The sequence below is a fragment of the Oryctolagus cuniculus genome (genome assembly GCF_964237555.1).
Source record: "Oryctolagus cuniculus chromosome 17 unlocalized genomic scaffold, mOryCun1.1 SUPER_17_unloc_3, whole genome shotgun sequence".
NCBI lineage: Eukaryota > Metazoa > Chordata > Mammalia > Lagomorpha > Leporidae > Oryctolagus > Oryctolagus cuniculus.
In genome coordinates this window covers 232,957-256,545 of record NW_027208204.1, presented here as the reverse complement: position 1 = coordinate 256,545, position 23,589 = coordinate 232,957, and the positions used below count along the sequence as shown (strand labels likewise).

Below are 23,589 nucleotides of genomic sequence, written 5' to 3'. Positions count from 1 at the left end.
TATGTGAGTGTGCAAATTGTTACAATCTTTACGTAGTATAGAGTTGGTCTTCTGTGTATAAAGTTCACCGAAAACAAATCTTAATGGAGAATAGGACTGGGAATGGGAGAGAGAGGAGGAGGTGCAGTGGAAGTGGGAGTGGGAAGGCAGGTATGGTGAGAACAATCACTATATTCCCAAAGTTGTACTTAGAAAATTTGTACCTACTAAATAAAAGTTTTTTTTTTATTTATTTTTTTTTTATTTTTGACAGGCAGAGTGGACAGTGAGAGAGAGAGACAGAGAGAGAAAGGTCTTCCTTTGCCGTTGGTTCACTCTCCAATGGCCGCCGCTGCAGCCAGCGCACCGCACTGATCCGATGGCAGGAGCCAGGATCCAGGTGCTTTTCCTGGTCTCCCATGGGGTGCAGGGCCCAAGCACCTGGGCCATCCTCCACTGCACTCCCTGGCCATAGCAGAGAGCTGGCCTGGAGGAGGGGCAACCGGGACAGAATCCAGCGCCCCAACCGGGACTAGAACCCGGTGTGCCGGCGCCGCAAGGTGGAGGATTAGCCTATTGAGCCACGGCGCCGGCTAAAAGTTTTTTTAAAAAAAGTTCTATGTTTTAGTTATAAATACTATAAATAGTGGTAAATGATATATAAATGTAAAATTCTAATATATTTAAGATATATACACATTTATTAAATATTCCACATAAAATACTGCAGAATATATATATATATATATATATCTTTTTCATTATCTTTCGCAGATAACTTGATTCTATAGAAATTAACTGAATTCCAGTTAGAATGATTATGTGGTAAAAGTTAACCTAAATCTTTAGACTACATTTGCAAATCAAAGATAGGTTTCTGGGGCTTGGCATTGTGGCAGAGTGGGTTAAGCAGCCCTGTGCAATGCCAGCAAACCACCTGGGCATCGGTTCCAGTCCTGGTTGCTCCACCTCTGATTCAGCTCCCTACTATTGTGCCTGGGAAAGCAGTGGAAGGTGGCTCAAGTCTATGTGCCCCTGCACCCTTGTGAGAGACCCAGAGTGCCGGGCTCCTGGCTGTGACATGGCCTAGCCCCCGCCCAGGTGGCCATTAGGAGAACAAACAAGAGAATATAAAATCTCTTCATCTTTGTCTCTCTGAAACTCTGCCTTTCAATTAACTAAATTTTTTTAAAGATTTATTTATTTATTTAAAAGTCAGAGTTACACAGAGAGAGGAGAAGAAGAAAGAGAGAGAGGTCTTCCATCTGATGGTTCACTCCCCAATCGGTTCCAACAGCCGGAGCTGTGCCAATCTGAAGCCAGGAGCTTCTTCCGGGTCTCACAGGGGTGCAGGGGCTCAAAGACTTGGGCCATCTTCCACTGCATTCCCAGGACACAGCAAAGAGCTGGATGGGAAGTGGACAGCCGGGTCTTGAACTGGTGCCCACATGGGATGCCAGTGCTTCAGGCCAGTGCGTTAATCCGCTGCGCCACAGTGCCGGCCCCAAATAAATATTTTTTTTAAATAGGTTCTTATAAAATTCTCAAAGTCAGATTTGAACAAAAGGTGCTTCCTAAGCTGGGGTTCTGCTTACACACTGACTTATAACAGAAAAGGTATTGGCATTCCCGCCAGCACAGGCAGCACTGGGAGGAGGAAGCGTGCAAGCCGAGAGCAGGAACCTCGAGGTCGACAGCAGTGGAGATGTATGACGACAAGATTCGTTAAGGTCACCACCGTTCTTGCACTGCAGAAGCCCACACGCCCAGGTTAACACAAAGGATTTCCAAAAGAGGAACATGATCAACTCACAGTGATTTCAGGGGTAACGCAGTCAAGCGACTATTACTGATAGACTCAATAAACTACAACTCGATCCATACTTCTGACCAAACGCACGGAAAATTTCTTAATAGACGCATGCCTCTCACATGCTCACAAGGGACAAGAAAGAACAAATTGTGAAGGGCATTCTTAGCATTTCAGACTTGGTTGCTCTGACATGCAAACCACAGCCTCATCATGGAGCCTCTCCCTTCAGCATACAAAGCATGTGCCTGGGGTTATCCATAGTCCTCCTTTCCTTTTCTTCAACTGTCTCCTATGGCTATTAAGCCTTTGACACAAGAAAAAAAAGATCTATTTGTATAACAAAATCAACTCTTGATTTCCCTATCTTCTAAAGATTAAAAATATGCTGATGTTGGAAGATGAAGGAGAGTTGGCAAACTCCTTTTTCTAGTTAGTACTTCTCTAACTTTATGGATGCCACCTGAGGCTTCAGAGTGGGGTTCAAGATACCCACACAGGAAGGGGTGTCCAAAAAGCATATGAAGATGCGTATTATGAACAAAACGGTGCATGGACTCCCAAGGCGTCTCGCACCCAAGTAAGCTTATCTTTTCCTTTCATTTGCCCACAAACCATCGAAAGCCCTCCCTTGCCCAAGGACTTCCTGTTTAGGCAGGTACTGGTATTTGTTCCTTTGTTTTATCTCATTAGAGCGAGAAAGGCCAAGCTGTGTCCTCTGTGACACTGGCCTGGGTCTCCTGGCCCCTCCTTCCCGGTGCTTTCCTCAGCCTGATGGAGATACCTCAGGGAGGCGGCCTGGGAAACCATCCGCTGAACTGTCATTCGGAAGTGGTTTACCTGGGTGATGCCTCCAACTATCACTCCCCGTCAACTCCCCCCACACACTCCACCTTCCTCTCAATGTTTCTGTGTGTGGTAAATACAGGGGAAAGTGGACGTTTGATCCTGTGGAACAAGGAACCCTATTCTCCGTCTCCACCTGTGCTTGCTTAGGTTAACACAGGACCAACCAGATTAAAAACAGAAACAAAACTGGGAAGATCTCCCTGTTGGCCTGAGTGCAAGAATGCACAACGCATTACCAGCACAGGATAGGTCCTGGAAGGTGCTGAGAATGGCCACAGTGTCTGTTCCTGAAATGCATTCCTGCCCAGAAGCCTGGGGGACAGCAAGTGACCATTCCCCCCACTCCTGCAGGTCACCCTGTGATATGCTGCATTCCGTTCACATTCTACAGTCAGCACCCACATTCTATCAGGCCCTCCAGACTTCACCCCCTTTAAAGATAACACAAGGTTCTGCAGGTTGGGCAAATAAAAACACTCAAGAAAGTATACGTAACAGCTCCACCTAAGACCACTAATGATACAACGAAGTCCCTTCTCTTGTCCCCCAAATGACAGCAGTGGGATGTACACAGTCTAAAACAGAAGAGCGAGAGGTGCAGCATTGCGAGCTCAGCTCAGTGGCTGGGCTCCACGTGGGAGCACCTGCCACACACCATCAGGAACGCCTAAGCAACGAACAATCTCACAGCATTACTTACCCTCCCTTGATGTAGTCAAGGAAAGAAACTTCCATTTGTACCAAGAAGGAGAGTAACGTTACCTGGAAAAGAAACCCAGAATTAGCCCCTAGCAGAACTAACCGTAACCCCGAAAGGACTTTTTTCCCCTAAATGACACAGAGAAAACCCTACTTCCTAGCGTTTGGAAAAAGCACTAAATACATGATAGTTTATTAAAATCTGCTAGGACTGACTGCTCTTACGTTGAAAATTAGCAGAAGGGACTGGACCAGAAAAGAAGAAAAAATTAACTCCTTTCTATGACCAGTTTTCTCGCTTTGAAGAACAGCTTGAAAATTATCTAAGAGGACACTGCGCTCCTTCTGATTTTAGATCAAAGGGGAGATGAAAGGGCACTGGAAAATGGTTCAAATTGAAAACTCAGAGTCAGTGAGCCACCCTGCAGAGGGAGGGACCCGGCACTTCTGACTCGGCTCTGTGCACGATCATCTACCCTGCGGGTGTCCTGCCTCTTAGGAATCCTTACACAGGAACGCAGAGAAAACTCAGATTTTGCCTCTCCAAAGGAAAGTTAATTTCAGGGGGAAATTTTCAGTATTTTTTTACTCAATAAGATGATTTTTTTTTTAACACAATTTTCAGATACATTCATCTTTGCACCCTACTGCACTGATTTAGCGCAGCATCCATTCCCACAGTTGTAATGTTTAATGCATTATCAACGAGCACGTTCACACCCTGTAAAATAAATCTACTTAACAGTAAAGGGCGACATTAAGGGTATGGTCTTTCTACCTTTTTTTTTTTTTTAATTTTTATTTGACAGATAGAGTTACTGAAAGTGATTAAAATAAAATGCTTCTCACCTCGTATACATTGAATTGGGACTGCCCTCTAGAAAGTTCCCGGTAGCTTGTTGTAAATTCTCCAATGATACCGTGACTAAAAGGAAAAAAGTATACATTAAGTCTAGTGATCGTGGAAAAAGCTTGCTATTATTATGCATGTAATAATTAGTAACTCTAAGAGACGGATATATCAATGTCCTCTAGTTCAAAATCATGTATATACAAGTCTTATTTTTATTAATATTCAGATGTGTAGTCCACCAAAATTCATTTTTACATAGGTATATTAGTATTAAGATCTGCAATCTCAAAAATATTATTTGTTATTAAAATAATTATTTAATAGGATGAAAATTGGAGACACTCCAATTCATTCATCAATGAAGTAATCAAAAATATACAGAAATCTTCAAACTTTCCTGTGGCTGGGGGTAATAAGACACCACTACAGAAAGAAATGACATGCTAGTATGTCTAACAGTCACCAATCCGCTCTTTAATGACAGCAATTAACAAGAGTTTTGCTAGCACCAACCTGGTAATTCTAAACGTCATCACTACTTCTCGGGGGCCTTCTCAGTTTAGTGAGCAGGGGAAAGAAATGAGTAAGCAGGGGTGAGTTCTCACTGAGGTTGACCCACGCTTGCACAAAATAAACGTTCAGCACTCAGCCGCAGGGAGAGGACTTCTATTCTACTCCTCTGGAGTCAACGTAATGCCCAATACTATCCTGAGTACACAACGCTCTCTCCCTTTCTCTCTCTCTCCGCGAGGCTGGCAGGGTGCAAGAGGGCGCCCCGCCACCCCCCAGCACCCCGCCCCACCACGACCCCCTCGACAGCTCGGCTGAGTCGCCTCGCCAACGAGCGAGTCTTGCAACCCGGGGCATTTTCTGGGGAGACACCCAGTCTGAGGGCTGCTGGTACTGACGGGGAGGGACAGGCGTCCGGGACGGCCGGGTGACCGGGTCCTGGCGGGGTGGGGGGCAGGGCCGCGAGGCTGGCAGGGTGGAAGAGGGCGCTCAGCGTAGCACCACCTCGAGGGGACAGGGAGGGCCGGCCCGGATGGCTAGGGACGCTGGAAGTCTCGCAAGAGTACGAGCTGGGCCCCAGGGGCGCCTCCTGGCAGGGCATCCCGCTGCCCAGCGGAGGCCTGGCGACCAGGATGCCGGACCCGTCTCGTGAGCTGGCCCCGCTGCCCGGCCCAGGCGCGACGCCAACAGATGCTGCGGGGCTGGAGGCGGGCGACCCTCAGCCGGTAGCGGCCCGCGGGGTCCGCACCAGCCTCGACAGCCGCCGCCGTCGCCACCCCGGCGCTCGCCGCTCGCGGGGCCTTACCGAGGCACTGTCCCACCGGTGTGCTGAACGGATTCCCCAGCAGGAACTCCATCTTGCACGGAAAGCGCGGCGGCGGACGGAGCGTCCAGTCTGCCCGCCCGGGTCTCCGCCGTCGCCAGCCGCGGTCCCGACCTGACCGACACTCGCCCCCGCCCTACCCTCAGGAACGCCGAGCCCCGGGCCCTTGGCCACGCCCCCTTGATGCGTCTCTATTGGGCAACGCCTACACATCCCTCATCCGATTGGCCTTCGCCTCTACCTCAGCAAAGCTCCCACCCACCCCGCGGCGTCCGATTGGACGGAGAGCGAGCTAGGTCGCTGGAGTCCCCGTCAGGCGTAGCGGCTCCTCCTCTGGCCCGCCTCCGAAAGAGAGGCTTTGCGTGTTGATTCGCCCATATGTCGGTCAAGCTAGAGAATCCTTAGTATTATTGGATAAAGTACGAGTCAATCACTCAAACCGGGGCAAGGAGAGGCGGTGCATCCACGAATATCCCCGCCCACAAAAAGTGCTGATTGGGTAAACGTTTGTTTCCTCTAAGCCTGTTTGGTGTGGTAGGATTTCCCCGCCCCGCGAACTGATCACGTGATGCGTCCACGTTCACCCAGGATGTCTACCTCTTAACTTCCCCTTAGCGACCGAGCGGCGGCGCTTGGTTCCCTAGCAACCGGGGGACGCTGTTGCTACGCAGACCCAGCCTGGAAGCCGGCGCCTGAGAGGAGAGGAGACGAGAGGAGACCCGGGTGGACAGCAGGGAGAGAGGTCGGTCCACTAGTGTGCTCCCCAGATAACCTCAAAAGCCCAGGTCTCCCGCGTGGGCGGTGGGGCCGCGAGCACTTGAGCCGGCACCCGCCCCTTCCCAGGTGTGCATTGTTAGCAGGGAGCGGGAGCCAGGAGCTCCTGGGACTCGAACCCCGGCACCCCAGCACGAGAGATTTTGTGGGTGCCCAGCGGTGTCCTAAGGGCTGCCGAGTCCCACGCCCACGCTTGGGCCCCTGCCACCCACGTGGGAGGCCCGGATGGAGTCCAGACTCCTGGCTTTGGCCTGGCCCAGCGCTGGCTGTTGTGGCCATTTGGGAAGTGAACCAGTAGATGAAGGATCTCTCTCTCCTTTCTCTCTCTCTCTCGGTGTGTAACTGTGCCTCTCAAATAAATAAATCTTAAAAAAAAAAAAAAAAAAAAAAAAAAAAAAAAAAAAAACAGGGGAGACCTCAGCCCTCAGCAGTGCCTGTCTTGCAGGGAACATGAGCCGGCTGCACAGGGCACCCCGCCCCCACAGCGCCCCGCCACCCCCCGGCATCCCGCCCCACCACGACCCCCTCTACAGCTCAGCTGAGTCGCCTCGCCAACGAGCGAGTCTTGCAACCCGGGGCATTTTCTGGGAGACGCCCAGTCTGAGGGCTGCTGGTACTGACGGGGAGGGACAGGCGTCCGGGACGGCCGGGTGAGCGGGTCCTGGCGGGGTGGGGGGCAGGGCCGCGAGGCTGGCAGGGTGGAAGCGGGCGCTCAGCGTAGCACCACCTCGAGGGGACAGGGAGGGCCGGCCCGGATGGCTAGGGACGCTGGAAGTCTCGCAAGAGTACGAGCTGGGCCCCAGGGGCGCCTCCTGGCAGGGCATCCCGCTGCCCAGCGGAGGCCTGGCGACCAGGATGCCGGACCCGTCTCGTGAGCTGGCCCCGCTGCCCGGCCCAGGCGCGACGCCAACAGATGCTGCGGGGCTGGAGGCGGGGGACCCTTAGCCCATGTCGTTCAGGAGCCCAATGACTGGGGTCATCTTCAACCGCTTTCCCAGGCCATTAGCAGGAAGCTGAATTGGAAATGGAGCAGGCAGGAATCTAACCAAAATCTGAATGGGACCTTTATATCTTTTTGTCATAGCTCTTTTAACCATCCAAATCACAACATAATGCCAAGATTAGATCAATCACTGGCTTGTGCCGGTTGACTTAGTATATGTCTTTACCAGGGGTTCCCAGGGGGAAGTGTGTCCTTTGTTTTCTTTACAAAGATTACAGAATGATTGGAATACCACTCTGAATACCACTCTATAATTGTTGGTGCATTTAGCCACAGTTTCCTATAAAATATCTGATGATTATAATTACACAAACCTGATTTTAGTGTCTATAGAATAGTCTCTATTGCGCATTCATAGTGTATCCAAGCTCACAGCATACTTTTCATTGATTCAGCAGTCTTACTTTATTGTGAAGAAGCATTTGAACCCAAAATTTATGTGACCTAGCCTTGTCTACTTTTCAAGCACTGTGGAATGTAGTGTTTATTTTGTTTGCTCCAAGCCTTTTACTGGGAATAGCTTTTCTGAATGGAGTGCTTTTGTTGGTAGCTTTTTTCATGAAGTGCAGTAGTATGAAAAGCTAATTCAGACAAGTGAGGCTTTTTTTTTTTTTTTTGGACAGGCAGAGTGGACAGTGAGAGAGAGAGACAGAGAGAAAGGTCTTCCTTTTGCAGTTGGCTCACCCTCCAATGGCCGCCGCAGCCGGCGTGCTGCTGCCGGCGCATCGCGCTGATCCGAAGTCAGGAGCCAGGTGCTTCTCCTGGTCTCCCATGCGGGTGCAGGGCCCAAGAACCTGGGAAATCCTCCACGGCACTCCTGGGCCATAGCAGAGGGCTGGCCTGGAAGGAGGGGGCAATCGGGACAGAATCCAGCGCCCTGACCAAGACTAGAACCTGGTGTGCCAGCGCCGCAGGCAGAGGATTAGCCTATTGAGCCGCCGGCGCCGGCCCTAGACAAGTGAGGCTTTGACTCTGCCTAAGTGATGTTGCTGATAAATGGACAAAGCTTGAGCTAGGAAAGCAGCATTGGTCAGTTTCTTTGTGTTTAGACCTTTATGTAAACTCAGTTCACAGCTTGTAATTCTTCACCTATATACTGATAAGAAAGAAAATGCACTTTAGGAGAAGGTAAAGCTTAACTCTTACAATCTACCAACAATAACAATATAATGGGATATAGTTTGGTATTAGCTTCACCCTAGCCTGTTCTATCAGTATGAGCTCTTAGGTTGGAATATAACTGTGGAAAGAAGTGCTTTAGTTACAACTCAATAGGTAGCATCAATCTTGCCCAGCACAAAGCTGTAGGTGGTTAAAATGGCTTGCCACACTGATGTTCATGGTACTACTTTAGATCAGTCCAGTCCAGTAAGCGGTAGCATTTAAATAGCCCAACAATGTAGAAAGTGTGCTTTCATCTCACTTAAAAAGACTCTGGTGTGGGAATCTTTACTTCAAAGCTGGTTTTTAAGAGGACGTATAGATGATATTTCCATCAATTGTGGGCCACTTAAATAGTTTCTTCAGTACCAATGCTCTGTACACATATGACTCAATGTTTTAGAACTGGTAGATTGAGGGAGTGGGTGTTGGGTACACTGGTTAAGCCACCGCTTGTGATACCTGAATCTCATATTGAAATGGAAGGCTTTGAGTCCTATCTCTGCTTCCAGTCCAAGCTCTTGCTAATGTGCACCTAGAGAGGCTACCGCTGATGACTCAAGTCCTTAGATCCATGCCACACTCCAGGGAGACCCATCTGAGTTCCAGGCTCCTGGCTTTGGCTTGGCCTAGTTCCTGATCATTGCAGGCATTTAGATAGCCAAGAGACAGAGACCCTCAAATAAAATAAATACATAAATAATTTTTTAAAAATAGGAATATTCATTATGAAATAGTTAAAACTCAAATCTCTTTTAAGCAAGTATTAATTTAAAGCATTGATAAACATAATTATTTCAATAGTAAAAACCAGTCTATAGAAGAGCAAAATTAAGCATAACACAGGAATCAAACATGATAAACCATAAAATAGTTAATATATACATAAATTATCATTGTTTTTCTTCAAACTTTTGCCCTAAAGAATAGCCAGTAACACAAAAACTGTGTCTGTGATGCTCTGAATCTCTATTTCTGTAATGATAAAGCTTCAAATAGTGATAAAGCTTCCAAATAGATACTGTACTCTTAGTGACAGGAAATATGTGGATTCTATGAATAAAATCAATAGATATTGGACTTGGTTACACTGTATCCATCAGACATGTCTTAAACCCTTTAGACCCTGCTGCTCAAAATGTGAGTTCCAGACCAACACATCATTATCACTTGAGAACTTATTAGAAATGCAGAATCTTTAGACTCTTACCTCCATGGAATAACATAATTTGCATTTTAACAATATCCCCCCTTCAGATATAGTTTTAAAAATTAATTACATAAGATTGCCTAATTTCATGTATTTCATATATACAAGTTTGAATGTAATACTTCCAACCCTATCTTCCCTCCTGCCCATAGTCCCACCATCCCTCCTCCTTCCTTTCTAGTTTTTCTTATTTTTACAATGACATGCTTTCAGTGTATTTTATCATCACAAGCTTAACCCTGCCCCAAATAAAGAACCCAACAAGTAGTAAGTAGAAAAACCACTATTCCTCAAGAGTTTAGAAAAGGGCTGTAAACAATAATCAAATCTCAAAATGTCAATTTTGCTCATATATATTATATTTTTTGTGCTCTGAATATTAACTGACACAAATCAAGGGGAAATATATGCTATTTGTCTTTTTGGGGACTGCCTTATTTCACTAAGTATAATGGTTTCCAGTTGTATCCATTTTTTTGCAAAAGACAGGATTTCATTATTTTTTACAGTTGAGTAATAGTCCATAGTGTATACATACCACATTTTCTTTATCCAGTCTTCAGTTGATGGACATTTGGGTTGATTACATATCTTAGCTATTGTGAATTGAGCTGAACTAAACTTGAGGGTACACATAACTCATATGCTGATTACATTTTGGTTGGGTAAATTCCCAGGAGTAAGATTGAGAAGCAATGATCGTAAAGGCCTAGAAACTCTGTAGGGTCTCTGTGGTGAAGTGTCTGTCCAGGGCCCAGGAGTTACAACCCAAATTAAGGCCTTTGTAGGGTAAGTTGAGGAGGTTGTTCATAAATTGTTAGAGTCCTTTGTTAAATTTTCAGAGCTATTTTAGGACTTTGATAAAAATTGCAAACATCACAAAATTCCAAGTTCAGAAATGCTATCCTGTACCAAAAACATTAGGATAGCATGAGTTCAAGTAGCCTACTCAATAGGTTGGTTTCCAACACTTTGACTATCTCCACCATTAGCTTAGGAAGATAAAGGAATTTGAAACACAGAGGTATTAAACTTGATCTTAGCTAAAAGGTATTAAAGGTTTCTGATTGCACAGAGGTATTGTGAACAAAAGATCACAGTTAACTACCAAAGTACATCTCTTATGTGAGTCTTTCGTTTAACCTACATTCATTCAAGCAGTATATATGTTTTAGTGTAACCACTAGTCAAAAATCATGGGTTTAGGAGAAGCCAGTAAGCTTCAATAGGCAAGGTCCTAAATAGGAAACAAATTATCCCAAAAGAAAGGTAGGGGTATATATATATATATTTCATCTCAGAATTTAAATGGGTACACCCTGCTTATTAATATACTTAGGAAACATGAAGGATGAAGAAAAGGCTTATTCCAGTTGCACTTTGAGTGTTGATGGATGGTCCTTTCTCTTCACAATTTCACTACTGCTATGGCAGACATGGCATGATTGTTTCCAGGAATTTACATAGCATAAATTGTTTTCTTTGTGTTGGAGAGGCATAAATCACCAATATAAAAGGACATCTATTTGAAAAGTGTAAAACTAAAGATGTTCATTGGGCAAACTATTCAAACTTTCATAAATGGACAAATAGTCGCAAGTATATAGGGTTGAAATAGTCATGCATATGAAACTAATATACTTAAAATGATTATATGCTCTGTTTTGTTAGCAATCCATTTATACATGAGAACTTCTCTTCAACTAATGACTAGAAGAAAGCAATAGTATTTAGTGCTTGAGATAAGTTTTCTCTTTTTATTGCAATTTTTAGAACCTATACATAGGAAACCATTATCTTTCATCCCCCAACTGAATTATGCATTAAATTGTAAAGTATTTTCTGATCCAAAAGTTTTTTCCTCCAATAGAAATAGGGAATAACAGCTGATTATAAACAGTATATAAACTGATTATAAGCAGTATGACTTATTTGAATTACAAATATAACTGAATATTTTCTGTCATATAAATAAATGTAAAACATGAGTTACATGAAATACTCCTGGGTCTGAAGCTTCATTCTGCCCATGTAGCAAGTTATCTGCAAGTGATTCTGTCCCAATCCACTACATTCAGTTAACCCTGGTAATGTTTTCAATTGCTTCAGTTTGAAACAGGCTCATGTAGAACTGAGATTAGAAAAATTCAACTGTTTTTATTCCTCCTTATGACGGTTGCTGACTCTAAACTTCAAAAATAATGTTCAAGGTCTCCTAAAGGAGTGTAGTTAGGAAGGCTGTTATTGAGTAGAATCATTGTGTAAGACTAAGAAAAATGAAAACAAACAAAACGGAGGCTGTCTTTATTTGCAGCCAATTATCTACTGGCTGTGGCCACCAGGCTCTTCACCCAATCTGTTTTCTGAATCTGGTTGTATCCTGCTACTCATTTTCAAAGGCATGCCATTCTCAGATCAGATAACATCTTCTTCATGACCTTTTAATTCTCATGGTAATATGATATTAATACGAAAAGAACAGTTTCAGTGCAGTTCTTAGATACAATTCTAAAAATATAAAGATACTTGCTTTCTCCTCCCTCCTTCCATCCTCCCCACCTTCCCTCCATTCTTCCATCTTCCTTCCTAAGAAGAACTGTAGTCTACTGCTTAATGATCCATGAAATTCACAGATCAATAAGTTAGAAGTGAAAGGACCATAGTTCAGCAGGAATGTAGGCAAGGGCTATAAACAATAATCAAATGAAAAGATATTCATTCCATTCATATACAGTAATTTTTTACATAAACACAGATCATTAAATATACAGTACTACATCATTCTTTACCATTGGTTTGACAAAGATATAAAATAATTTGACAATATTTATCTGCAACAATACAATACAGACTGGCATTTATCTGTTTTTGTTTTTTTATATTTTCTTTCAATTTTAGCTCCCATTACAGGAGAGAACATGCAGTGTTTGTCTTTCTGTGTGCAGCTTGTTTCATTCAACACGATGACCTTTGGTTGCATCCATTTTGACACAAATTGTAGAATTTCATTATGTTTTATAGCTGAATAATATTCCCTTGTGTGTGTGTGTGTGTATCACATTTCTTTATTCATTCATCTTATGATGGACACCTTGTTTGATTCAGTATTTTGAGTACTGTGAAGAGTTAGCCTATAAACATGGTGGTGCAGAAATCTCTTTGATATGATGTGTTCATGTCTGTTGGTATACACTTAGTAGTGTGATTTCTGGATCCTATCAAAGTCTGTGGAATACAGTCAGATATTAAGAGGTAAACTTATAGCATTAAGTGCTTATATGAAAGAGAAGTTTCTCAAATAAATGATCTAATGATGCATTTCAGAAATTTAGAAGAACAAGCCAAACTGCAAATTAGCAGGAGGCGAGAAATAAGAAGGCTCAGAGCAGAAATAAATTGAAGCTAAAAGAATCACAAAAGAACAATAAAATGAGAAGCTGGGTTTTTGAAACAATAAGCAGAATTATTCATGCTCTGCTGTATAGCTCATTCCAAGTCACACTGGTCATCGACTCCAGTCTCATGAAGTCAGGAATTCTACAGAGAAATGACTACTTTCCCCTAGATCTTCAATACATGATCATCTCCAAACTTGACCAGGATTTTTCCTCTTCTGGAGAACTGACTGGAGTGACAGCATGGAGAGGCAAGCTAGTGAAAGCCCTAGCATCTTTCCATGGTTTCTGGGTCTCTGAGAAGCTCAGAGAAGGAATTCCTTCCTAGGCAGTCTCAGTTCCACAAGAATAAGGCATCCTCTATGTCCACCCCTTGCTAGACCAATCTCTGTTACCCTCTCTCTGGTATTTTCTAACAGTTCTAAGACATTAGAATGTGTCTGAAGATTCTGTTGGTTGGAGGATTCCATGTAGGGATCGTTGTACCAGTCTCTTTTACTTCGGGATATTCCTGTATATTGTGGGGAGTTGTCAAGAACAAGTTTAGAGTCCCCAATTATGGCTCCCTAGACCTCTATCCTTGGCACCCCATTCACCCGGCCTTTTGCTTTTCTCTTCCTCCTTTTCTTTCCTTTTCTGTGAAGGAAGCCTTTTGTCCTCTTCAGTAGTCTGGGTGAAGATTAAGAAAGACTGCCCTTTGCATAGGTGTTTTTGATTTAAGATTTTAAAAAATAGCCCACATTTTCATCAAGTGTGAACTAAAAGTCCAGCACATCCCATTTAGTACTCAAATGGGAAAGGGAATTTGATAACCCAGGGAAGCAGAAAAGGACAGATCTAAGTGATATTTCACATCAACACATTATATATGATCATAAGCTCTTGTTAATATTACTGTAGAACTGTAAAACTTTCACAGTAGGGAACAATTCATATTTTAATATACATGAAATACGATTTTTACTGACAACTGATGAAATACTTCATTTTCATCTATGACAAATGTTAAAGTCAGCTTTAAACTGCTATAAAACTGAAAACTATACCTGTGATATATGTTTTTAATAGTACCCTTTATTAATCAAATAGGATTAGGGGACATTGAGTATCCTTAAATTATGAAAAGTGACATTTAAGAAAATTAAGTCATTGCTACACTTTCTGGAATCAGTTTCTGCAGATACATTGTTATTTGGTTTCAAAACACCAAATATTGAATCTTCGTAAATACAGACTGTTTCTACAAATGTGTTGGTGAATCTCAGTTGGCCATTTTTATTGTTTATATAAAATAATACAGTTAGATTGTGGAGACATGGAGAGAATTAGATTTTTTTCAAGTGACTGTAGTAACCCTCTTTACTCGTTTTATTGAGTTGATAATTTAAAAATACCTTTACCTTTCATAGACTGTGTATCTGTAAGTAACTTCAGAAGAGAAAGGTTGTCTGAAAGATTTGTTAACATTGATTCATCCATGTAAGGAATAGATTTTGACTTGTTATCAGTATGTCTGTGATTTTACATGTCATCTCTGTAAGATCTTAAGAGCAGAATATGTTTTAGATTTACCAGTTTCCTACCAAACAAGTTTTCAGTTTGATAACGTTTTTGTATTGTTTCTAAATATAGCATTTTTTACTAAAGGGGTCAGACATTTTAAAGTTATGTATTTTAAATATACTAATTATACATAAAGCATTTTAATCATATATTAATTGCTCATCCTCCTAAAAAGCAAGGTGAGAGACTGGCATTGTGGTGTAGCAGGTGGAGCCGCTGTCTGTGATGCCAGCATCCCATAAGGGTGCAGGTTCTTGTTCTGCCTTCTTCATTTACAATTCAGCTCCTTGCTGATGGCCTGGGGAAAAGCCAATGTTTGAGCCCCTGTACCCACATGGGAGACTCAGTAAAAGCTCCTGGCTTCTTCCTGGGCCAGCCCTAGCTATTACAGCCATCTGGGGAGTGAATCAGCAGGTGAAAGATCCTATCCATGTCTCCCTCTCTCTATTTAACTCTAATTTGCCAAATAAATAAATGAATATTTTTAAAGAAAAAGTCAAGGTGAATATACTAACTTCGACACCAAGTCCTTTTTGCAAATACTTCTCATAAACCTTAGGCGACCATCTTCAATGCATTCATCAGAGAGATAGAATCTGTTGCATGTTTAAACATTTAATGCTGTAGTATCTGATTTAGTAGGCACAAACACCTACCAACAAACCTAAAATCCATATGAGAAAATGACATTTATCAAACATTTACAAATCAATGAAATAGATTATTAACATTCGATGTAATTGTAATGTACTCTGTAGGAATATAGAGGAAGGATATCCATAGGGACCATTCTATGCTAAATGCAAGGAGAAAAAAAAAACCTTGATGATGACAGGACCTGAAGTTGGCTTTTAAAAACTGACGTGAAAGAGATGATTTCCCTACATTTTAAAAGTATTAACAGATCAAAATGTGAGCGAAGTAAGACAGCAGAGTTCACCTAGTTCATCATCACGTTTTATGTCATCTTCTGACTCTGATGTGTAGACCACATTTCCTTATACTTCCTTATCCTGGCTGCCAATAGTCAGTCAACCTCATGCCCATTATACACATAATAATGGGAAACATTCTATAATGACTTCTAAAGTTTCCTTAGAAATGGTCCCTGTCAGTAAGAAAGTAAATTCACTGTTGTTCAAAGTACTCTATGGATATTTCCACCATAGCAGTCTCAAATATGTTATAGGGATACTCTTGGACAAAGCGAACTGTACTAAACAATCTGAATTTCTCCTGTGCTTACACAAGTTGCTAAAGCTACTCTTCCCTTACGTCTCATCTCTTTGAGATTTCAGTCCCACCCACCCCCTTGAAACCTAGTAGAGTGCTGATTTCTTCTTTGAACCCCTGTGATGCTTTCTGAGTCATTAATTTGGCAACTGCCTTACTGGACTATATCTTCTGCACTTAACTTGTTCTCTACTGCTGAACAAATTAATGTTACCTGCTTTTTTCATGTCACTTATAGACTAGTTAATGTCTGTAAAGTAATTACAAAAATCTGTATAGCAATAAATGTTTAGAATATTATATATGCATATATAATCAAAATATTATGGACATTCCAATTTAATCATATGAAGTATGATGAAATTCTCAAGAACTAAGTATTAACTATAAATCATATATATAAATAAAGAGATGAAGAAAGGATAGTCGCCATGAGATATAGGTAAATTCTTATGGAAGCATACATTTCTGGGATCATATTTTTTTAAAATTTTATCTGCATATCTATTTTGATTCATTAAGTAAAAATCAGAGAAGAAATATGATTTTGTTGGAAAATTGATTTAGTTCATATAAATAGAACTTGCCTACTTCAGGAGTGGGATTCTAGAGGAAAGAGTAATATTTGCACTCTTAAGACCTGAAGGGTTAGGTGACTGAGCCGTAGCTGAAGATCCGATGTAAGGAGCCAGTGGCCCATTGGTGGTTATACCTACCAGGATCCACGGATGATCTAAATAGTTTGAAATGGAGGTTTTTGAATCAGTGTATATAAATCTGAGAACAATTCAAATGTTTGTCCTTTTACCATTTGCTTATTCATGCCTCTGGTTATTTCAACTTAGTCCACAATACTGATGTCTGTCTATAGGACATGTATTATTTCAGAGTGAAGCAATTGGACATTGTTCTCCTTTAATGTACTCAGCTCCCTGTAACAGATATGAAGAATGTAGAACATTTGTTAAAAGAGAACATCAAAATATGTAGAGACACTTAGAGGGAATATGAAATATCTCTTTATTGTTTCAATGGAAGCATGGTCTTTTAGATTAGGGGTTTACAAAATTCAGTGTGCTCTGGAAATGTTCAGAATGTGTTCTTTACATGAAAATCTGGTGCAGAAATTTTAGTCAACACAGTTAAAGAGTTTTAGTAAATATTTTTGAATGGTTTTGTGAGAGGAATGTTTTTAATTACACAAAAATAGAAATGGGTATCTGAGAGGCTACAGGTAAAGCTGCCACCTGCAATACTCGCATCCCCTATGGGCACTAGTTTGTATCCTGTCTGCTCCACTTCTAATCCAACTCCCTACTAATGGCGTGGGAAAAGCAGCAGAAGATGGCCCAAGTGTTTGGGCCCCTTCTAAACACATGGGAGACCTGGAAGAAGCTCCTGGCTCCTGCCTTTGGACTGGCCCAGCTGTGGCTGTTGCAGCTATCTGAGGAGTGAACCAGTAGCTGGAAGATCTTTATGGTTTTTTTCCAAGTTTTTTTTTTTTTTAATTTGACAGGCAGAGTTAGACAGTGAGAGAGAGAGAAAGAGAGACAGAGAGAACGGTCCTTTTTCTGTTGGTTCACCCCCCAAATGGCTGCCACAGCCAGCGTGCTGCGCCAATCCGAAGACAGGAGCCAGGTGCCTCCTCCTGGTCTCCCATGTGGGTACAGGGCCCCAAGCACCTGGGCCATCCTCCACTGCCTTCCCGGGCCACAACAGAGAGCTGGACTGGAAGAGGAGCAACCAGGACTAGAACCGGTGCCCACATGGAATGCTGGTGCTACCAACGGAAGATCAACCAAGTGAGCCACAGCTCCAGCCCCAAGACCTCTCTCTTTACATCTCTCCCTTTCTCTGTAACTCTGAATTTGAAATAAATAAATCTTTTTAAGAACTCCAAAATGAGTATCAGAAAATACTGAGTGTTCTGGAAATACTGATTTCTGGTGAGCCTCGCTCTATTTATGTGTGTAACACACCTGCTGTGTTCCCATGTGTTCTCCTTAGATGGCAAGTATCTAGCTGTGGGATCGTACACAAGTATGCTGAGGATCATGCATTGTGAGCAATACATTGTGTTTTGAAGTGGTTACCTTGCAATTTGAGATTACTGAGTCATAGTTTAACACTAGCTCAGGAAGTGTTAGGATGAGGGTGTGCCACAGAAAGGAGAAAACAGAACTCTAGGCAACAACAACATGAGAGATTCTAAATTTTCCACATAATGTTAAGCAAAATAAATTGTAACTATCACTATTAAAATATCTAACCAAATTAAAGACCCAAAAAGGGAGTGTGTGCCAAGCAAAACAGTTGTGCATTATCTTCAATAGTGGAAGCCATTGTAAAATACAGACTCCATGAGAGGCACTTACTAGATACTTTATGTATCTTACATTATATAATTTTCACTTGCTTAGTACAGCAAGTCATTGATTTTTACAAAATTTAAGAACATATGGTTTACAAATTCAAACTTTAGAGTTCGAAGACAGTTCTTCCTAGCTTTAAAGCTAGGCTTTCCATGTACAGTGATAATAGATGTTCACCAATTTTAGTAATGTGCAAAAGGTGGTAACTGGGTTGAGGTAAGAAAGTTGGTGCAGATTTGAGTTGAGAATAGGATGTATAAGCAGGGATTTACTAATAAAATGTGATAAGGGAATGCAGCATTTATCATAGGATCAGTGATGAGCTGTGGAACATTCCATGTGGGTATTTTATCTCTGAAATGACTGTAATGGTCCATGGTGGAGAATCTGTTTTCTTTGCATTTGAGAAAAGAAGAAGCACAACACAGAAAAGCAGGAATACACACTCAAAAGACGCGAGTGGTAAGCAATTAGGTTGAGAACCTGACTGTGGGTTTCTCACAATACAAGTGATTAAAGGCACAACCTGTACAGTTCAAATAGACCTCGCCTGTCTAGGTTCTTTTTCATTTAATAAGGTTATGCCTGGTGCTTAATATAATCATGACTGTATTCAAGGAACATTGGAACACACAGGTTCAGGAGGACACATGTAGAGAAATAGGAATTGATTGTAGCAGAAAGGGAAATAAAATAGGAATTGGTTGGCACTTCTGATTCTGGCTGATGGAGCTGGTAGAATTCGGAACATATTTTCAAGGTCATTCACTTAAGAATGGGGTTTATGGAAAAAAGATACAAAGTAACTGCAAACAGTTTATGAAGAATGGAATAAGAAGCTAGATTTACCTTGGTACAAAAATGTGTGAAGCCATGCACAGTGTTTTGATAACGCACATTTTCCACGAACTTTTGAAAAACCTCTTGTATTCTGCAAGAGTCATTGCACAGGTGATGTTTTTGTTAGATAGTTTATAGTGAAGAGAACAGTCTTTGAAAACAGATGACAAGTTAACGATCTTGGTCTCTGGGTTAGTAGTTGTAGCTAGCTCTTTGTGTAAGGTCCATTACTTTACTGAGCATTATTTTTCTTTTCTTGGGTTTTTAGAGCAAATAATGAAAAAATAACAGTAATTAGTCCTCATCTGCTATGTCCCAGACAATACATGTAGTGATTCATGGGTGTTAACTTATTTCATACTCATAATATGATTTTAAGGTAAATTGTACTGTTGTCTTTTATAACAAATGGAGATTGAAATTTGGGTGCTTTTTTGAATCCATACAAGTAGTAAATGGCAGAGCTTAGGCAGTCTTAATCTAAGGTCCAAACATTTAACACTGCTATCTAAAGCCTGTTACTTATTACCTGAAATACAAAAGCATTAAACAAATGTTAAGTTCTTTCTATCCAAATTATTCCAAACTATTAAGACTTCAGCACTGTTGTTAATGATTTCTCTAAGCTGTCAATAGGACATTTCACTAATGTTCTGGTCTGTTTGGTTCTGGCACTGAAACATTCTGTTCTTTGTAGCTGGTATTATTTCTCATGGAAATATAGATTGCTGGTCCCACAAATTTAGGAGCAGTCGTAGACACAAAGAGCATGGTGAGGAATGATGGGATCCAGATGCTGAATTTATGGAGAAAGGTGGAAATGGATCCCAGAACATATTTTATTTTCCCAGTGTTATAACCAGATTCAAGGATAGAAGAAAAATGAAAATACAATGGCATCTTGTTTATTTTATTTTATTTTTTGAACTTTTATTTAACAAATATAAATTTCCAAAGTACAGCTTATGGATTACAGTGGCTCCCCCCCATTACTTCCTTCCTGCCTGCAACCCTCCCATCTCTTGCTCCCTCTCTCATTCCATTCACATCAAGATTCATTTTCAATTATCTTTATATACAGAAAATCAATTTAATATATATTAAGTAAAGATTTCAACAGCTTGCACCCACACAGAAACACAAAGTGTAAAATACTGTTTGAGTACTAGTTATAGCATTAATTCACATTGGACAACACATTAAGGACAGAGATCCTACATGAGGAGTAAGTGCACAGTGACTCCTGTTGTTGACTTAACAAATTGACACTCTTGTTTATGGCATCAGTAATTACCCTAGGTGGCATCTTTGATTTAGAAACAAAACTAGCATCCAAGAGGTGGGGTCATCGCTTTGGAATGTGGTTCTCTGTGAGAGAGTACAGTGACATGTTCCATTATCAAGAAAAATAAATGTTTTATTCTGCTGATAAGATGCAAAGAAATACAGAGCAACATGGGAGAACAGCTGATGCTACAAAGAGAAAGGCTTCTCATGGTCATATTTTAGGGACAGAAGATGGGTAAGGAACTATATGCAAGGCAGTAAACCTAAGATACTGATTTTCATGAAATATTTCAGTTAATAGGAGCAAGTATGGATTCTTTTTGCAAGATAAGCACTTAGCAGGGATGGAGGAAGCACTGATTTCAGAAATAAAGCAGTAATGATTAAAAAAAGATCCCTCACCATATTTTTAAGGTTATGCAAAATAATTCAAATCTTGAGTTTCAAGATGCCAGGGAAAATAATGCAAATTGTCATTTTCCTATTGATGCTGCTATGCCTTCATATATCAGAAGTTCTATTTAAATATTTACCTCTCATCAGCATTATGAAACATAGCATCCACCTCTTCATATTCACAAGAGAACTTATTGTAGGAGTTCTCTAATCCAAAATGACTATATAAGAAGAAATCTGAGTTATAATATATTGCATTTCAATAATGTAGTCAGTAACAGATACATTCCAAAAGCTGTTGAAACCCACCAATATTTAGAGATCCCCAAAACAGATATAATTAATCTGAATAATATACACAGCTGTAATTTATCAGGTTGACTCAAAGGAGATAAATCTTACTAAAGACATGGAATTAATCACAGTGACTCTAGATAGGATCCCATAAATCTTCAATACTGTTTTTAATTTTTCTAATATCTTCTTTTTTGTTTTTGGTCTGATTGAAAAATTTCCTAAGATTTGTCTTCTAGGTTAGACATTCTTTCTTTTGCCTTATCAATTCTGTTTCCCAATTTTCTTATTTCACAATTAGTTCTTTATTTCTAATAATTCATTTTGATTTCTCTTTAAAATCCTCATTTCATGAGAAAAATTTCATTCTTCTTGTATGGGTTTCTTAAATCATGGATTTCCTCCCTATCATTTATGAGTAATCCTATTAATCTTGTGAATTCCATTTGAGAAATTCTATCAGTCTCTTCATCTTCATAATCTAATATTGAAGTGTCTATGGGCTCCTTAGAGGGTGTCGTGTTGTCTTTCTTAATCTTGTTTCTTGAATTTTTGCATTTATTTTTAGGCATTTGTGGAGATATTTGTTTTTTTTTTTTCCTCTGATTGCTTTTCTCTGAACAATGCCTCTGTGGCTTAGTGGAGTATCTGCTCTTGCAATGTTAATGAGAAGTTTATTCTGGGTGTGGCCAGAGAGCTCTGGTCAGTGCTCCACGGTGGGATGAGTATCCTGGGTGATACACAAGTTGGGTGTGTTTGATCTCTTGTTAACACAGGTATGGTCACTGTTGACAAAATCTTCAGCTTTTCCCTTACAAGGTGAGCAATGCCTGAGTGTTAACCCTCAGTGGATGCAGCACTCATCTACACTTTTGCATTAACTGCACAAGAGATCTGTGTAGTCTTCACTGTGAACATGGATCCTGCTGCATTGGCATACCCCAGGCAGTCAGGGAACTCTGAGCATGTGGATCTGCACAATGTGATTGCTCAGAGACCCAGCTACACCCTGAGCCTTCTCATGCAGTCAGAATTCTCACAGTCTCAGCAGTCAGGACTCCCACAGTCATAGAATGCCAAGGAAGCACTCTGCCCCATAGCCTGTCATGTCCACAAGGAGGCTGAGATGTTCCCAGAGCCCGCTGCCACCTAGGCAGTTTGAGCACCTGAGGCCCAGAGCCTGTTATGTTGAGAGTTTGGGGGCACCTCACAGTTGTATGTGGTTGTCCAGTGCCTTTTTAATCCCCTATGCCAGAATCAAAGTCTGTGGGGAACGTCGGGTTTTCCCCCTAGTAAAATCCCTGAATCATATGTGTGCACAATACCTGCTGTCTGCAGCTATACTCATTTCACAATCATGCTGGTCACATACAAGTGTTTGCAGCCAGTATTAATGTCATAATGCTTCTCCCCACCCATTCCTAGGTTCATGCACAAAAGCTGTTGTGTTTGCCTCTACTGACAAGATGGCAACGTTCCCCTCCAGTTGCACCTGAGACATTGCAGTTGCCTCTGCTGACAAGATGGTGACTGTCCTGGGTGCACACACAAAACCTACAGCAACTACTACATACTTACATCAAAATGGTGCCCAAATTCTCTCATCAGTGGCCAAATGCCATTGTTGGGGGGGGAGGTATGGTGAGAGAGAGGCCCTTTTCTTTTTTGTCTCAGTGAGCAGGTGCCCTGTTCCCTTCAGGGCTCTAGTCTGGACTCAAAGACAGTGCCATCCTCTAAGCTCTCGTTGTGGCTATATCACCAGTGTCATAGGCCACTTCAGTGTGATTTCACATTATTCTGTAAAGCTGATACTTTCTCCAGCTCAGGGCTTTTTGTGTCTGTGCTGTTTTATGTGCCTCTGCACCTTCCACACAGATCTACAACACCTCTCCTCCTTCAACAGAATCTCCATTGTGGTTTTCCAACTCTCCCCTGAGAATGCCTTTCTCCCTTTTAAAATACTATTTCCCCTTGCCTACAGCAGAAAGCCCAGCTGCTGTTCTTCCATCATGCAATCTTCCTCTCTGCATTTCCTGGGAGCTGTGTGGTCTGCTAGTGCCCCGTAGTACTCCAAGATGCCAATGCCCTTCTCCTTCCCCTTCCCCTTCTTCTTCCTTATCCCCCTCTTCATCTTCTTAGTCTTCTTATTCTTTTCTAGTTTTTTAAAAATTTTATTACAGTTATACAAGTTTCATGTATTTCATATTATATACAGTGTAGGAACATAGTGATAGTTTCCACTCAACCCTCCCTCTTGCCCATTCTGCACACCTTCTTCCACCTGCCTCTCCCATTCCTGCTCTTAATTATGACAAAGTCTGATTTTCAGTTTACTTAATGATCATGAAGTTAACACTACACTATAAGAGATCAACAAATAATATGAAGAAAAAAGTCACTGTTCCTCAACAGAAGAGACAAGGGCTGTAAACAATCATTGAAACTCAAAATGTCCATTTCACTCCAACACATTTCATTTTAGGTACTATATTAGTTACCTCAGATCAGGGAAAACGTTTGGTTTCTGTCTTTTGGGGA

At 41.6% G+C, this 23,589-nt stretch overlaps 1 protein-coding gene across 1 annotated transcript in view; it reads right to left on the bottom strand.

Moving 5' to 3' along the window:
* The window catches only part of LOC103346924 (uncharacterized), a 48,750-nt gene extending 25,568 nt beyond the window's left edge, over window positions 1–23,182 (bottom strand). Inside the window, exons 1-6 of the mRNA XM_070067669.1 lie at window positions 23,031–23,182; window positions 20,895–20,978; window positions 19,084–19,165; window positions 5,506–5,714; window positions 4,187–4,262; window positions 3,339–3,400 (exon numbers count right to left, since the gene is read on the bottom strand). Of these exons, the coding sequence (XP_069923770.1) occupies window positions 3,339–3,400; window positions 4,187–4,262; window positions 5,506–5,714; window positions 19,084–19,165; window positions 20,895–20,978; window positions 23,031–23,182 (665 nt within the window). The remainder of the gene's footprint in view (window positions 1–3,338; window positions 3,401–4,186; window positions 4,263–5,505; window positions 5,715–19,083; window positions 19,166–20,894; window positions 20,979–23,030) is intronic.
* Between the last annotated feature and the right edge of the window lie 407 nt (window positions 23,183–23,589).